Consider the following 18,644-nt stretch of genomic DNA (forward strand, 5'->3'; position numbering starts at 1 on the left):
AAAGTTTGCTGTTTTGTTTATTTTTCGTAAAATTTAGTTTTTGCAATGTTTCCAGTACATCTCTAATTTTGTTCACTGTATTTCTTCTTTTATTTTTTTTGGCATTTGCTAAGTGTAATCTTTCTTTCTCTAATGTATTATCTTCATGCATGACGTATCGAAAATATGAAAAATATTGTTTGCGAATCATCGCTTCTAGGGAGCAGTTAGCTTTGATTTAGCCCAGCACTTATCGATTCAGTCTTCTTTCAATCTATGATATATTGAATAATAGCCTTGTAACTCGGCTCCAAGGAATAAGTTTTCTGCTAATTTTATTATTGACATTCAAATTCGATTCGTTTTTAACTTTAATTTTTTTTTATAGTTATTATATTTATTTAAATGCATATTAATAAATTCAATTTCATTTACGGCATCGTTTCAATACTTTATTGTATTGAAAGAGCACTTGACAAACGGAATTTTTTTCAAATATTAAATATTTCTGCATATAATATTTTCTCAGTTTTGATTTAAAATTAATTCATATGGAAATTACTTTTGTAGTTATCATACCAGTAACCAATTTCATAATAAAATTGTTTTTAAATTAAAAATAAATTCTTATAAATTCAATTACAATATTTTCACACACGTCTTCAAGAAAGGAGAAAATTTGTATTGACGTATATTATTCACTTACAACAAAATATTACAAATTTAAATTTTTGAAACGACAAAAATACTCAGGTCAGAAATATGAAATTGCTAAGTTTAATTTTTCGTTTAATTTAAGAATTTAAGCTCTTTAAATTCTATTTCAGAAGTAGAAATAAAAGTTAAAATGTACAAATCGAAATTAATTATAAAACCTCGAAAAATATGTTGTTATAGGCTATGCCTGCTTCATATGCAAGCCTTATTAAATAAGTCAACTAACTGTAGACGGCCTGATAACCAAGATGGTTAAGGCCTCAACCTTCTGCTCTGGGAAATCCGGAATCGAATCCACACGTCTGAAAAACTCCAGGAATTTTTCGGGAACTGTTCGGTTCCGGATATATCGGGCTTTGTTCCTCACCACCCAGCCGCCCCATTCCACAATGGCCTAGCCTTACCAATAATGGGTATGATTAAAAGCCCTCTTGGTACCCATAGAATGGAAAAAATCGAGACTAACAAGTCTTTAACTTTTTAAGAATTTTTATATAATTCTACAAATTGACTATTTTTCAGTGTATCATAAATTTTTCCTATGCAAAAAGTTTATTAAAAAAACCAAGAAATTTATCAGAAAATTTGAAATATATATCTCTACTTAAACAATTAATTCAATGTTGCTTGATGATAATTTAAGTAAAAACTGAAAATTATATCTTACTCTTAGTAAGCATGAAAATGTGCTTAAAGTATTTTTCATCGCGGAAATTAAATCAGTACCAGTTGTAATATTTTTGTTTGTGAATAATTTAAAACTAAAGTTTTTCCATCGATTTGTAAATACGAAAGAATCGCTACTCTCTTCGTATACTAAAATATTACAATAGGCAAACAACTAAAACTTTCAATTTAAAAAAAAAAAATTATCTGTTTAAATGTACTGTTTCAGAGACATTGATTATAAAGTAGTCTTATTAGTCAAAGTAAAGACTTTATCGTAAGAAACAAATAACTCACGATTATATCTTTTTACTATAAAATTTATATTGTTTAAACTTTCAAAGATCATTCATTTTCTCATATTAACTTAAAATTAATAGCTCTGCTGTCGTACAAAGATTAAAAAATCATCACATTACTGTATTCAGAATTTTTATTTGGAATCTAAAGATATTGGGAATGTAGAAAAATTTGGACTGGTTGGTGGAGTAAGGCAACACAACACGTGGACGATCTGCCAAAGTGGGATGCCTCCCGGAAGGATTTTCTATGGGAAACTGGTCCCATTTAATTGTTAGATACGTAAAGAAAATCCAGAAAACTTACGTTGGTGAGGCAAGAACTCACGAATAATAATTTCCAGGAATAATAATTCTCGTTTTCGATTCTGAATCATTTCATAAAACAGCGTGACCGCGTAAAAATAATGTATTTTTGACGTTAAAATCGTTGTTCTACTTTAAACTACTTTTCAGTTATAGTAGTACATTAAATCAGTCATAGGCGCATTCACGCACACACAGATATTATCTCAAAAAATAGTCAAATAGTTGTCACGACACGCAATGACATCCACTTTGTTCCAGTGATATTTCAATGATATTTTTTTTTTTTTTTAAACGAAAATGACATTTTGTTTCAATTTATTATTAAGTACTTGAAGATGACAAAAACAACATAAAATTAACATTAAAATTGTATATCTAACTTAATATTTATCACGTTATTTTTGTTTGGAATGCTTATTCTAAATGTAGTCACTAATTCAGTAACCATTTAGTGATGGTGTTTATTAAAGTTGTTGGCCGTAATATTTGCACAACTTTATGATCTTATGAATTTATTGTCGTTTTATGTACATTACTTACTTCAGAATCACTGAAAAGAGAATTGTAATCGGAGAATATGAGTGAATTTTTAAGCAGAATCGAAATAAAATATGAACTTTCAGTCTGTTTTTCGTATCAAAATTGCGTATCAAAATGCCACAGACGTGTTATAGAATGGATATATATTTTAATAAACTCTGCATTTTTTAATTAAATTTAACTATAAAGTATACAAACATTGACTTTATATTTCTATTAATCAATTTTCAGCCAATAGTAAATTATGTAAAACTTTTACATATTTAATATCTGACACAAAAGAAATATATAGCCTATAACTTATATATATTAGATCTTTTGATATCTTGATATTCTTACTTAATCTACTTATTCACTAAATACCGTTACTTTTAAACATTTACTTGACTATCTGCACAATTTGATACATGTCTTTCACATTTGAAGTCGTCTAATTCAGTTTTAAAGGAAAATCGCACACACTGATAACGAATAATAAAATAGTAATTACAATTTACTATTTTACAATGATATAATATTAAAATAATTCTATAAGAATGTTACAGTATAGAGTAACTTTCGATTATACTACGTAAATTTTCGTACAACCATCGTTTCTAATGTAAAACTAAAACTGATTACAAACTGTTCCAAGCGTTTTTACAACCATTCAGATAAAATTTAAAGAAAAAAAAAGGAAAGAAAAATAACAGATGCTGTAATCATAAAATAAATAATACGTAAAACTCCGAAATGTTTTTTAGTGTATTAATAAATATAAACTAATCTTCTGCAGCCAGAGATACTGGTAATTAATTGCTTTACATTTCACAGTTTATTGTTTTCCCGCTAATAACTGCTTTATTCTTAGATTTTATTCTGTTTTCGTTTTGCTAAGCTGTTTTCTTTTTTGCCTTTTGTATTCTTTGCAAAAGGCAAAAAGGTTTCAATCGATTGTTGTTTGGGTCTTTCCAGCAAGCCAAGCAATTTCCGTTTTGTTGGTTCAGCCGTTGAAGTTCCCAAGCGCGTTATTCAATTGTTCACGTGTTTTCTTTCTTGTGTTACAAAATGGAGAAAGTGGTAAACGTATTTTCAAAAAATAATACGAATATATTAATTTTCGGAATTATAAAACAGGCATTCATTTGAAAACTTTTCTCTTTCACCAAGCACTTTCTCTCCTCTTTTAGTCCCAACCGTCAGTGGAAGTCGTTACTTATTCAAAATCAACGGAGAGAAACAACAATTAATAATCAATCTGATTAAATTAATCTAGCATTCAGGGTTCAAAACTGTTAATTTTTGAGATTCCTTCTTCGCTTAAAAATTCATTAATCACAGATTCTTTCTGAAACCGTATTGTCTGCGGATGTCGCATGCCATTATCTGACATTATAAACATATGTGCGTCATGCATAACAGAAATTGTACGATGTCGGATTTTAATAATGATATATTAGAAAGTATATATCAAATAGTTGGAAAAAGTTATGTGAAATAAGTTTAAAATTTAATGATGAATAACATAGATATTTCTATAAATCTACAATGATAAATCTGCAAAAAGTTTACACCATAACAAATGATAGTGCTTTTAATTATTAATATAAAATATTAATAATTAAAAGCACTATCAAAAGCGAATAAATTATTGTAGAAATTAAAAATAATATGAATCCAAAACTTTCAATGCTGTAATTATTAAGAAACAAACGAAATTATTAATTACTAATATCTAATGTTTTGAGAAGTAAAATAAAAGTCTGCCTTTAAGAGTACACTTAGAGGTCTCGATAAGTATCTTTACTAATTAAAATCGAATGGTGTCGTCCCTTTTGTTCTTTCGTAAGAATTAGGTGTTTTTGTTAGAATATCGAAGAAAATATTTTTAGAAGAAAAAATGTTTTCATATCGAAATATGAAGACACGCTCAAGTATTATTTTATAACTTAATAATCAAATAGTAAAAACAATGTTATACTCAAATATAAAGGTTGTGCAAATTTTTAAAGAGACAATTTAGTTTTTGGAAATAAAAATTTTAATGGTGTCATTTGCAAATAGAATTATTAATTTGTACTTATTTCATTTAAATCAGATATGCAAAATTAGAGTAATATAGACCTAACTTCGTAAAACTTTCATGCTCAAAACGCATGTTAAGTGATGCTGTACTGTATATTGCTTGGCGGAATTTATTGGGTAATTATAATAATAATTTGTTTATTTACATAACATGTTTATCTTCGAAATCTCTTGTGAATAGAATTCCAAAGCAGAATTTCCGCAAATATAACATTATATACGCTTACGTTTCGTATGTCGAGATCTATTTCCATACAAGATTTGTTACTACTCGATAATATCCAATAATTATTTACTGTAGGGTTTAAATAGCCGAAAATTCGGCACATATAATATTACTAATATAATTAATCTAGAATAAGATTTCATATACGTGTTACTTTAACGCGAGATTCTTATAGTTTTTGATATGAGTACAGTTTTTTTTATCATTTAACGTATATTTGAACATTATAATAATTATTTTTTTAAATGCCATTAAAATTATATCGTGGTTCTGACATAAAAATCAAATCGATTATATCTGGGCGCAGAGGATTTCATCTTTGTCAAACACTGTCAAGCACCCCCATTTCCTTGTTTAAAGTAGTCATCTTACATGTGGATGAGAATAACAGAGGATATCCACTTACTAAAAACTCTAACATATCATATGGATGCCCTTGAAAACTGATTAAGGCGCGATGTCTGTCCATCATATTCTTTCTTATCAATGTAATTCTTAATTTTTGAAAGATTTACGGATGTAGGACCGTCTCGACAGGGATTTACGTAGCAGCATTTACGGCCGTCTGTCCCTTCACACCGGATCATATTACAGAGAACAGCTGTGAGTACGATCAGAACCCTTCTCTGAACCAATCAAACTGTTCCGAGAACAGTGCACGGATCCGACGTAATCGAAGCTGGACGACCGATTTCTCCTTCGTACATAAATTCAATCCGTCATTTAGCTTCTCCATAGGAATCGGCATTCGATCATGCACTTGAGAAAGATGAACTCAAATTCATCCTTCTGATCTCGCTGTAAGTCCAGTCACACCATACCACACCTCTCTCTTAAAAACTGCTGTGCATTTGTTTTTAAGAATTAAAGGAAGTGGAATAGGATGATTTATAAGCTATTTTCTTCGGATCAGATTTGAAGTGTTGTAGTCTGTTAGTATGAAAATTTAAAAAATTATCGAATTTGATTTGTGACAGCGCATCTCCTTAAACGGGAAGTTTTATGACTCATTTTTACCGCAAATGAGAATCGAGAAAGTATTATTTAATTTAAAGTTTTCAGTATCAGTAATATTATTTTTCTTTCGCAGTACCACCGGAACCGCCTCATATTGTCCAAGGAGACTTCCTACGGACCACGGCTGGAATGACGGTGGAATTGACCTGCGAATCCCACGCGGGAAAGCCTCCTGCCGAAGTAAGTATTTTTTAACCATTTTTTTTCTTTACTGCACTATTCGGTCAACGATTTCACTTCCTCTTTACACGAAACTGAATCCATGTCACTATCCCAAACACAAATAAAAAATTCTTTATAACATTTCGCCATAACAGAATTTCGTGTACAGTATATTATGCAAAGCTTTTATCTTTCGCATTATTTAAAACTAAAGGATGAAACTGTATTTTACATCGTAGAAAGAAGATACGTAACAAAACATCATTTCATTGTATTTGATTATTATATCGTATACAGAGGTTTTATTGACAATAACATAAAAGCAGATTTTTCTTAATTATATAGAAACCAGAAAACACGTGCTTTTATTACCAGGATTTTTTTTAAAGTATATGATAATAAACACTTAAAATTATTGAAAAATTAGAATAAAACCTAAATAAAAATTGTATGGTGTATTAAATGTACGTTATTAAATCTCCTATTATTAATTGAGTGAATTTTTTCTGTTGAATTTTCCAGCTGTTTCTGTGGAAAAAGTTTGATATTACTATTCGTAATCAGATTTTTATTGCGTAAATCAGTATTTCAACATAATTTGCCTTTGAATATAGTCATAGTTTCAAGTTTATTTCAATAAATCAACCATTCAATTCGTGATAAAATTAAAAACAAAAAAAAGCTATAAGCTACTCAATGTTTAGACCTAGTTTAGATCTTAAATTTGGCTTATCCAAAGCAACAATTCCATTAAATGAATTCAATGGAATGGAATTCAATGGAATTGATTTATGTCTTGAGAAGCTCACCATGGGATGATTTGATCCTGAACTTGGAAGAACACACGAGAGGCTACAAGAAAAGCAGTCGATCCAGAAGAATGTGGACAGAAGACTTGATTCTGAAGCTTTTCCATTTCAAGAGTAAAAAGTTTTGAGAGATTTGACACTTTTTACTCTCAGCAATATCAAAATGTAATCTCCTATTCTTTAGTCTGTTTTAATACATAAAGATTGATCGTCTTGTCGAATAAATGCGAGAGGAATAGACTTCAATTTGATGTCAGAGAATTTTAAAAATGTTTGCCAAATTCCAGGAATCTCCTGGCAAATCCGGTAGAGATGGCGACTTTAATTAACTGGAATGGACACAATTAGGTGACACTGTAAAGGAAGCTCAAAATCATCTAGAGCTTCATGATTTATAACCTTCAATCTATAAAGAAAATAATAATTTTTAACACTTCTAAAATATATTTTAAAAAATAGAATCTTTGTAATATTTCAGAATAATGAAGTTTTTTCAAAGACCTTGCACATTTTTTTTACAAAACTAAATATTTATTTAACTGATGACAAATACAGCAATTTACAAGCAACATACCTTTAAAAGTAATACGTGATTCATTCTAATATTAAGTATTCATGATTTTTGTTCCTTACTTAAAAAGTATATGTAATCATAACATTTGAAAAATTAAAAGCAATGCTAAAATTGAGGTTGTTTCCTCATGTAACGAACGTCCGATATTAGATTACCTAAATACATGATGTAACAGAATCCTGTGTCATCGTTTGAAGGATAGATAAATGTAAGATAGCTTAACGACTTTTCCTAATGATATATTTTGTAGCAGCATCCTAAAAAAAGAAAGAAGATAGAATCGTTTACAGACAATATTACACTCGTTTATCTGAATGAATGCAGGCGAAAACAAGTAAAGATAGATGTAACTTTTCGAATCCACTGTGATAAATATATGATAAGCAAAAACTGTTAATATATTTTCAATTATTCTTTTACAATTTTTTTAAATTGAGCATGAAAGAACATAAACGATAGCAAAAATGAATAATATATTAAATATTTTATGTTCAAGAGAACTTTTTCACCTAAGTATATATAATTCCACTAACATGACTGCTGATTTTCATTAGTGGAATTAATTTATTGAGCTTACTCGTACCTTCAAATTTGTTGGCTTATCAATTCTGTTATAATTTGAATCTTGTTAAATCCTTTACTAAGAAAGTGAAACTGCCCTATCTGCCATCAGAAAGTTGTGAAGAATAAAATTTTATAAACCGCATTTTAGTAAAGAATGAGGTTCAATCCGAAGTTAGGTGTGGTTTGAGCGATCCTTTTTATCCAGGTGAGAAAACGAAGTTGCGGTTGAGCATCGAAAGACCGAGATGGGCCATTCACCCTCGGGATAAAATTAAGTATTTTCTTTAACGTTTCTGCTAAAAATAGAGGACGACTTCTCTCGTTATAAATTTGGTCCTAATAGAAATAATAAAATGTAGGAGAAAAACAAACGTAAAAAAAAGGCAATTACAAAGTGCACAAACTTGAAATGAGTATTTTGTCATGTAAATTAGTCCTGTAGTTACCTTCATTACTGTCAGGCACAATGACTCTCGGATATATAAAACAAGATAAATGCGAAGCAGTTGGCCGTCGAGGGAGATTACGTGTAAGGAAACCTTCGAATAATGACAGTACTTTCCATAATCATTCCGCCGTGCATAGATAACTACTTCAATCATCCGTTTCCACTCGTTTTCCGGCTTTGGCTTCCGAGTGTCGATGGGAAGAAAACAAAAAGAAAGTAAATTGGACCGGCTAAAATGCTAAAAGAGTTTTCCGGCAACTAGAATGATAATTGTTCTCGTCCTTTTCTCTACCATGCCGTAATGGCTTCTAAAGAAGAAACAATTTTGACCGACTGCGCTTTAACGAGTAATATCAGTATGCGGCCGGTAACGAGCTGCCTAATCCCCCTTCACTAATCTACCAGATATTTCTCCTTAATATCCTTTACTATTAATTGTAATATCTCGCACGCATCTTTGAAACATCTTCCTTTTAAGCGGATGATGCTACTTCATTATCTTCGTTATTTCGAAAATTTTAAGCAGTTCGTTAATTGTCAAATCTCTCAAATCAAGAAGAAAGAAAAAACCGGCCAAAATTCAGTAATAGACTTCATTAAGAATGTACAGTATGTTATCGAAATTTTATGTTAATCTGAATTACAGTTATCCTAACAAAATTTTAAAATCATTTGATGTAATTAAATATTTAGCGATCAAAATAAATATTAATATTGTATTATCCAAGACTTCACACACATTTACTACGTTTTAATTTGCTTGAAATCGTCATATCTATTTTAAAATTCTTCTGAATATCTGATCCTGAAGTTTGTGATTTTTGTGTGATACTGAATACTGGATGTGTTCCACATTGATTTATAATTTGGGAAATTATTGAAGATTACGAAAATTACTTTATTTTATTCTTCAATGTTTCAAAATTAACTTGAAAAAAAGGGAAGCCAATAGATTAATATATATTTTTTTTAAATTTTAAACAGAATCTTGTTCTCTGCTATAAAATTTTTCCGAACTAATGCTACTTCTTAATAGCTAGATTTTATAGCAATTGAAACATTCATGGCCTTGTAAATTGTCGAAAGTTTGAAATTTTACTTTGAAGAAACTTTGAAGTTTAATTGTAATATCGTTATAAAGCGATATAACTAATGCTCCATGAAGATTAATGTTATATAAAACGCTTTCTTTGAAACATTTCTTGCTCTTAACGAATAATGTCTTTCAATTTAAAAAAATCATATTTTTTAATAAACTAGAAATAAATTATATGTAAAAGGCACACATCAATTGTGTAGACTTTCAGTAAAACTGTAATTCAATTTTCTGATATTTATACTGCTATCGTTTTTAGCTTGTTTTTGACTATTTAATTAAACTTTCATTGGGTCTCTTATATTGTCGGAAGTAGTGTCAAAACTTGCGCATCAATGAAAGTTTACAGATAGTAGATAGGGTCACATAGGCCTATTTGCCAATTTATCGATAACGGTATTTGCCACCTGAGTTCAGAAAATATTATATCCATCGTTCAGGCAGTTTCATCCATATTTACACATGGTCTATATGTGTTCACTATGTATGTTAGCAGTTGTAATTTGATCTTCACTAAGCGTGCATTATGTCGGAATGATGAAAATGATAAACATATCTTTTAGAAGTTATTTTCATCGTTTTTCATATTTCATCTACTTTAAATCTGATAAAACACTTTTCTTTTCTTATCGGCAGTTGGTAATTTGAACACTATAATGAATTTTCAACGAACTCAATGACAGCGAAAAGATAATCTTTTATATTTTACTCTTAACGTTTTACAATAGTGGAAGTTGAGTATTTAAATCTATATTTATGAAATCATGTCGTAAAAATTATTCCTAAGTGTAGGCTAATATCGATAAAATGTAGGCCTATTATAGTTGTAGTTAACACAATTTTTTTATCATGAAATAAACCTTTAATTTTCCTCTCTAAAAAGGATGGAGGGGATGATCGTGTCAGTTTAAGTTCTAATTTTTTCATATTATTCTCTTGATACAGTTTAACCTTTTTTTACGAAAAATTTTTGGAAAATGTATCCTTTAAAATATTAAATTAGTTCTATGATCGGATATTTTCATGTCTCTGTAATCCCAGATAATATCAGCTTTACTCTCTTTGAAAGCAACATAACCTATTAACCTGTATATTTCTGGAAAGTCCAAATTTTTAAAAGAATCATTCGATTTTATGATAAACTATCGCCATTGTTATCTGATTTTAAAATGAATCGATACGTTTTGAAAAATGCAGAGATATGTGATAAGAACTTTACATCTAGTTGAGTAGACAATAGAAGAAATGAGCAGACCAAATTCAAAAAATCCAAGAATATAGTTCTCAATATCGATAGGTTATATATAAGATAAAATGCATTACTACTGTATATACACTTTGAAAAAAAAATCCTTTCAGGATTTCCGAGTTTTATGTCTCTAAAAATGGCTTAAAGAGAAAAATAATAGCGAAAATATCAGCTTTGACAGGAGAATTGTTCTTAAACATAACTTGCCAAGTTAAAATTTCCATGCATTTAACTTTATATTTTTTTAAATAAAACATATATACTCAAATAACATGTTGCTCAGAAATGAAAAACTTCCAGTTTTTTAAGTTATTTCGTTAAATTAATACATTCTTTGCTGAGAAAAAGAAAACTTTCCAGATATCAGAATTCGGAATAGGAAATGTCATATTTTATTGCAACACGAATTTATTTTTGCGATTTTTCATACCGATATATTAGACTCTTAATGCGAACATAACGTATATATATATATATACACGTTAGGTTACCGAGTACCACGTTAGGTTATATATACTAGGCATTCTGGAAAGAAAAATTTATATAGGCTACATATTTATTCATTTTTCTTGATGCAAGTATAAAATAATATGAATATAATTATTTTTATTTTAAAATTATCTAAGATTAATTTGTTTAAGGTAACGCTTTCCCCCCTAAACTTAAAAATAATTAATTTAAAACGAACTGATCATTTTCTATCTGTTCAGGGCAATGCCGGATTAAGGATGCTGGGACCACCTTCAGCATTCTGTATTCTGATGCCCTCTCCTATGTATAGTACAATACATTAACACTGTATGCCAGTGTTTACGTATTGTACGTTTGTATGTGTTATCTATTTTTTTACATATATGTATAACGAAGAATAATAATAATGATTATATACTGTATATATATGAAGTCCTGATTTGGAATAATACATTATCTTTTTTAAAGAATTTTGAAAGTTACTGTCTCAAAATATCTTTTAAAATATTTTTTAAAAATTATCAATATATTCTGCAAGATTTTTTATACACAAACTAATGCGAATATGATTTTTTCATTTTGAATCAAACGCATACATGTCCTGCATTTGGTGTATTTTATTTTATGCTTTTTTATTACTTCTTGTTTCCAATTTCTTTTATTCTATAAAGGTGACTTGAAGCATTTAGAAATTAACCCTTGTATGTGATCGAATTTACAATAAATATCATGAAAAATTCTTTATCCCAAATAGCCAATCTCATTACAAATCTAATCTGCCAAACTGACGAAAATTGAGTTCAGCTAAACAGTCATCAATTTGAATGCAGTGTGCTGCTGATTCAACAATAAATTTTCTATAATTTATGTACTTTTTAATACTAAACATCTGATGGCTAATTGGCCACGTTTTGAAAGGATCATGGTTTTTTTCGATTCAGCTCCTGGCAAATTTTTTCCGAGTGGTGTAGGAGTTACGAGATTTCTTATGAATTTTAATAATTTTATCAAAACAATCACAACGAAAAGTTATTAATTAACACTTTAGAAAAAAGTTATTATGGTAAATCCTCACATAATCGCCTATAGGTAATAGTGAAACGCTTTTCAATAAAAATAGACTTGCAAAATTGCATTCAAAACAGCTGTACCAATGGTCGGTTACGTGAGGATTTACGTTAAGATCTTTAACACAAAGAAATTTGTTTAGTTCTAAGTCTAATTAGATTCTGTTATTATTTGTTAATAGTTAACGTGGTTGGATGGCGATGGGAACATGGTGACAGGAAATATAGAATATACCACGCAAACGTTGAGCGACGGCAAAAGAGCCAATGCCGCTCTTAAATGGACATTGGTGCCTAGTCGAGAACACGATGGAAAAACTTTTACTTGTAGATCGGAAAATCCCGCCTTGAAACAACCCCTCTATGCCTCAATGAAAATGGAAGTAAAATGTAAGTAGTAATCACTTTCTTGCTTAACAAAGTGTGTTTGTTGGTAAGTCGATATTCATCTTTAATTAATTATCTTTATCATTTTGTAATGAGTTCATTATGATGTATTGATGATATATTCATGTTGTGATTCAATCTATTCCATGTTGAATTACTAGAACTTGTGATATACAGCAACTTGGAATTAATCTCATTAATTTCCATTTTAATACATATATAAAGGTAACTATATAAATTTAGATAGTGTTCAGATTCAAATGAGGATGACTGGTATCTTATTTGTATGTTAAAATTGTTATACATTGATAAAATGAAGTATTTTTATATTTGGCTTTTAGCTAAAATATATTATACTTCTATACTTATTTTAGAATTATGTTTTTTAATAACAGCCATAAATACATCAAATAGAACACAAGGAAAGATATAATTTTGTGAATTTTTTAAATAAAAGAACAGATTGACAATTATTTCTATAATTTAATTTTTAGATTGCTTTATTTTTTATATTTTTTTCAATTGGCTCAGCAGTTAAAAATTCTATCCAATAATAATCATTAAATCAGATAATAAGATTTATACAGAAACTAAATTGATCCCACAATAGATCATACTAAGGAACATAATCTCTTCATTATTTTCTTTTTATAAATAAAAAAAAAATTTTGAACAGAGATTTTTGCTAATCTTTGTTCAAAATACTACTTTTATGAATTATGTGTACATATTAAATTAAACAAATAATAGGAAATCTTGTTATTTTTTTCAAATAATTATTGAAAAAATTATTGATTTTTGATAAGCTGGTTAAAATCAGTAATGCATTTTTTTCTTAAATTATATTCAAACAATAAAGATGGTCTGATTGTAAAAAATTCTTGTGGAAGATTTTACAATACTTCTACACATACAGTACAATACAGTACAATACATACAGTACAATACAGAAGTCAATCCTAATTAGAATCAGAAGTTAAAACGTTGTAGTCAGTCAATATGAAGTAAATTTCAGGTTTATATAATAATAATCAGAAGAATCATAATCCAGAAAAATATGACATTTCAGGATATACATAATTACATCATTTTAATCATAGTAGAACATATAAGAATTATTATCTCACAATTCAAATTTTCTTATTTACAAATTATTCTTACATTAAATCTACTAGTGGTAGTTTTTGTGTCCTTTCTTTATTTTACTTTACTTTTCTATGCTAATATCTTTATCCACTTTACATGTATACTGAATCTTCTGTTCTGTTTTGTTGTAATGTCAGAATCTGTTTTCAGTTTAAGATTTAAGACAATAAGATTTTTACCATCTTCTTTACCATCCATTCCATGTATAAACCAAATTACAGTACTTTAAATTTGTCAGCACTACTGAGAATATTCAGCTTTTCTGTAATAGTAATATTAAATATTCCTTATTTTTATTGTTTTCAACTGTTAATTGTAGTTATTGTTAGAACTTTCATGTCTGATGATTGATAACTCTCATTATATAATCTGTAGCTCTGTCTTATTAACTCTGTTATGAATCTCATTTTCTATTTTCTTCATAGAGTCTCTATGTAAATTATTCTTATTTTTCATTTTCTAGAAACAATTTTAATGTTCACATCCATTTTCTGGCAGGTAGTTTGAAACTCATTGAATATATTTAATGGTGGTGGGTTTACTACTTGGAATAAAAATCATCTTATTGTTGTAATTGTTAGTATCTTCAATTTTAAAACTTCTGACAAGTTTATCAGAAGTTTTAAAATTTGAAATACTATCAATATTTTTTTAATTCATCAGTACAGTATTATGAAAAGTGGACAAAGAGCTTAAAATCCTTTCTGCAGCTTTATTTGACTCAAAATCATTAACTCCATTTTCCAGCTATATCAGAACCTAATTTCTGAAATGCATAATGTTTTCAGTTAACTCTGAAATTAAAATCAATGAAATATAAAATAAAATTTAAAACATCATAATTTACTCAAAGTATGTGCATCCAACTAAATACTGTATTATTCTATTTCTGTTTTATTAACAGAAATAGAATAATATTTAGTTGTATGTCCATAATAGATTAATATTTAGTTGTAATTAATTTCAGTGTTTGGCTGTATAAATAAATATAAATATTTCTACACACTATACATAAATTTCTACTGAAATAACTTTGATATATTTTTATATATAGATGCTCCTGAAATTACATTGCATGTTAATCAAGAGAAAATTACAGAGTTAGAAAATGTCAAATTTACATGTGATGCTGTTGCTAATCCAGCAGATGTTGTGTATAAATGGTATAGGTAAGTAAATTTTTACTTTAAATAAATATATTTGTAAATTCATTATTAAGAATTTACAATTCTAATAAAATATATGCTCTCCACCTCAAATTAGTTCTGTAGTGTCTTGCTCCAATACATCATACTTTTCCATTAGCAATAGAGTCATGTCAGTCATCTCTCTAACTCCTTTTAGGGAAAAATTTTTCAATTGAAATAATGTGACTTCTAGTTTGCATCAGAAGTTCATATATAGTTAATTGGGGCCTCCTGCCCCTAAGCTTTCCATATCTGGTCTTACCTAACACCATTCTTGAAATTAAGGAAAGACAGATAGGCAGGCAGGTTACAATTTTTTCAAATTGCAGCCCAACCAGTGGCAAATGGGGCCAATGAGAAGTTGGAAAATTTCTAGAGGTGCCAGTGGTGGTGGTTGCCTGGCACTAGCACTTTCATATTCATAGGCACTGTCAATGGTCCATATATCTCTCGGACTTCTTGAAAAGTCCCATCTGTCCACAATTCTAATATATTAAAATTGTAAGCTTATTTTTAATTCTATTTGTATAAACAATAATATCTCCATTGAATTATATTGAACACTCAAAATTTCTTTTGTTTGATGTATTATTGATTCTTCAATTTTAATTTTAATATTTTAATTAATTTTTATTATTTATAATTTTAATTTTCATCAAAATTTTTCTTATGAATTCAGTCAGAAACTTTAAATCATACCACCATTTCATTACAACAGAGTTATGACATTCAAAGCAAATTTAATGCAACAAAGTTTCATATAGTTGTAAACAGTTCTCTCTAAGTAACAATGAAAACTTCAAAACAAGTGATTCACTAATTACAAATCAAAATAATTTTTTTTGTTTTACAAAACTCTTTTGGTTATATATCATTATCATTACACAGTAATTTATGTTTAAATTATTTTGACAAATAGAATGTTTTGAATGTTTAACATTAAATAAAATAATAATAATTTAAAGAAGAATATTTGTTTTTAGAATAAAGAAAGATAAAGCTGATAAATGTAAATTATTATAGAATAAATAAATGCTACTTTAAAACAGAAGTAATATTTTCTAATACAGTAGACTCTCCCATATCCAGACTGATCTAAGGCAACCAAACATTTTCTAAAGTGTTCTATACTATTCCAATCTGCATCATGTTTTTGAAATTCTGCCTACCCATTTGATGAGTTTACAAAAAATCTCCTACAATTACCCCTGCTGACATGATAGTGATGAGGTATTGGAATGATGTGACAGAATCCAGCAAAGAACAAAACAAACAATTTTAACACAATACTTTCAAAATTAATTGTAATTATAAATTTAATTGTCAAAAATAAGTAGTTTTTTATACATACAGAGGCATATAATATACTACAGTCTTATTTTAAAAATATCACACTCTGTAATCCTGATTTTTATCTCATAGTTGGATCACTCCCACCCATGTCAATTCAGATAAGGGAGAATCTATTGTATATCTATATTATTTGCATGAAACAAATTAAAATTTTTACATTTGATTAACTATTGATCTCAGAATTGTTCTTAATGCAAACAACTTTCATCTCATAATATCTTTTTCTGATTTGTAATCTATTTTTTAATTTTTAAATAGTTGAAAAGCACATAAGAGATTTTGTTAAGGGAAAAATTGACTAAACTTATTATTTTCATTGAATTTTTTCTTCTTAATTTAATTATAAATAAATAAAAACTTCAGTTTAATAATTAAATTAGATTTCCTAAAAATGAAAAAGCATTAAACAGGTAAATTAATATAAATGAAATATTTGTTTCATTTTTAAAGTTTGTATGATAATAAGCACAATTTAATATATTTAGTATATTTTAAAGTTTAATCTAGATAAATAGTTTAAGTTTGCAAGATATCTCTCTACTGGATTTTTTTTATTAAAATATTTTGAATTATTGTTAATATTATTTAAGCTGCTTCTTTTGCTCATACTTGCAAAAACTGTACAGTGTAGTCACTTAAGAGGCAAAAGATATCTTTCCAGCATTGCACAGATGTTTGCATGTGGTGCATGCCTGCTCCATTGCTAAAGTAACAAAGGAAATCAATTTTAGACAATTTAGCATAGCATACAAATAATCTCTGACTGTAAAAGATGAAGACAATATTGTAGAAACTGATACAAAAAAGTTAGCTTTATTTTGTTAGAAAACATATTCAAAATGACTGCTTTCAGCAGTAATACAAAGATGCAGTTGGTTGAGCATGGTTTTATGGATGGCACATAGCATTCCTGGTGCACTATTTCACAGGCCTCTCATATGTATTGCTCCATTTCACCAATATTGCACAACAATGCTAGGTATGAATCATATGCTGATACTTTTAGATGACTCCATAGGGAAAAATCCAGATCATCAACTTGGGAACATGGTGGCCATGGAACAGGTCTGTGTTCTCCTATCCCATGGTTGCCAAATCACTTTGAGAGCCACTGATGCACATTTGTCCAGTTTGTCCAATGCACACAACACACTTGGTGTTGTGTGCATTGTGGAACATTGTTATGGTTATACACTCCATTGAAGGAAAACAGTGTTTCATCAGTCCATTAGTAATGTGCTGAAAGAGTTGTGGTTCATCATGCTATAAATTTAATATCATGTTGCAACATCCAATCTGTGGAACATTCTCTGCATGCTGTGCTGGTTGCAGATATCAGCAGAATGAGTCACATCAAGGCAATGTCATATACCAGATATTTGTGTCTACTGCAGCCACACAGACTTACTGCTTCACATGTGCTTGAATGCAGATAGGCATGGAAGTATACCAACGCACCCATATTATTAAAATGAGCACTACCTAATCCATGACTCCTAACTGTGCCAGTAGCAGGGGCATATCTACTTAGGGGTTAATAGAGCTTAAGCTCTGGGCCCACAAGAATTGAATTATCATCATAAATTTTTAATACTTTTTTATTAACAATGAGCACTTATCGATATAAAGTTTGCCATTCAACACTATTTCATAAATAAATATATTTCAACTCTGATTTTGATGTTATTGAAAATGAATTTTAAACCTGATTTAAAGATTCTTAATCTAACACAATATGGGCCCCATTGGACTTCAATAAGCCCTAGGCCCCGAAAAACCTAGATCCACTCCTGGCCAGCAGTCTGTGAAAAGCAGTGAATAACACTCAGAATTGTTGTATACATTGATCTCGGAGTAGCTGGAAAATGGTTATAAAATCTGCATGCTGCTTCTCTTTCATTTCATCTTGTTTTTCTGTGTACAATAACCATTTTACAGTATTGTTCATAAGTATAAGGCACTGCCACTGTGCTCTTATCATCAAGCAGAGAGAAGTTGTTGTTAAATAATGTTAGACATTTATTGTCTATTGATAAATATATACAGTAAATTGAAATTCTTAGTTTCATTGACCAAAGATTCAAATAAATTAAGAATATGTTATAATATTTGTATTTATAATTTTCTGATTATTAATAAACTTTTTATTTATTTATTAGGAATGATGAAGTAGTAGTTGGAGATCAAAATACAGTATATGTTATTCCTAGAATTACAAGGGATTTTAATGGAGATACCATCAGTTGTGAAGTTAGTAATTCAGTAGGAACAAGTAAATCTACACATACATTAAATGTTTATTGTAAGTATTAAA

The 18,644-nt window shown here is 28.7% G+C and overlaps 1 protein-coding gene across 3 annotated transcripts in view; it reads left to right on the forward strand.

Annotated features, from left to right (window-relative positions):
* Positions 1–18,644, forward strand: part of LOC111622485 (irregular chiasm C-roughest protein-like) — a 336,596-nt gene that overhangs the window by 293,198 nt on the left and 24,754 nt on the right. For all 3 annotated transcript variants that reach the window (XM_023364876.1, XM_023364878.1, XM_023364877.1), the window contains 4 exons: positions 5,891–5,997; positions 12,440–12,647; positions 14,845–14,959; positions 18,490–18,632. In XM_023364876.1, the coding sequence (XP_023220644.1) occupies positions 5,891–5,997; positions 12,440–12,647; positions 14,845–14,959; positions 18,490–18,632 (573 nt within the window). The remainder of the gene's footprint in view (positions 1–5,890; positions 5,998–12,439; positions 12,648–14,844; positions 14,960–18,489; positions 18,633–18,644) is intronic.

This window comes from Centruroides sculpturatus, unplaced genomic scaffold (genome assembly GCF_000671375.1).
Source record: "Centruroides sculpturatus isolate CEXI.00-Female unplaced genomic scaffold, Cexi_2.0 scaffold374, whole genome shotgun sequence".
NCBI classification, from domain to species: domain Eukaryota; kingdom Metazoa; phylum Arthropoda; class Arachnida; order Scorpiones; family Buthidae; genus Centruroides; species Centruroides sculpturatus.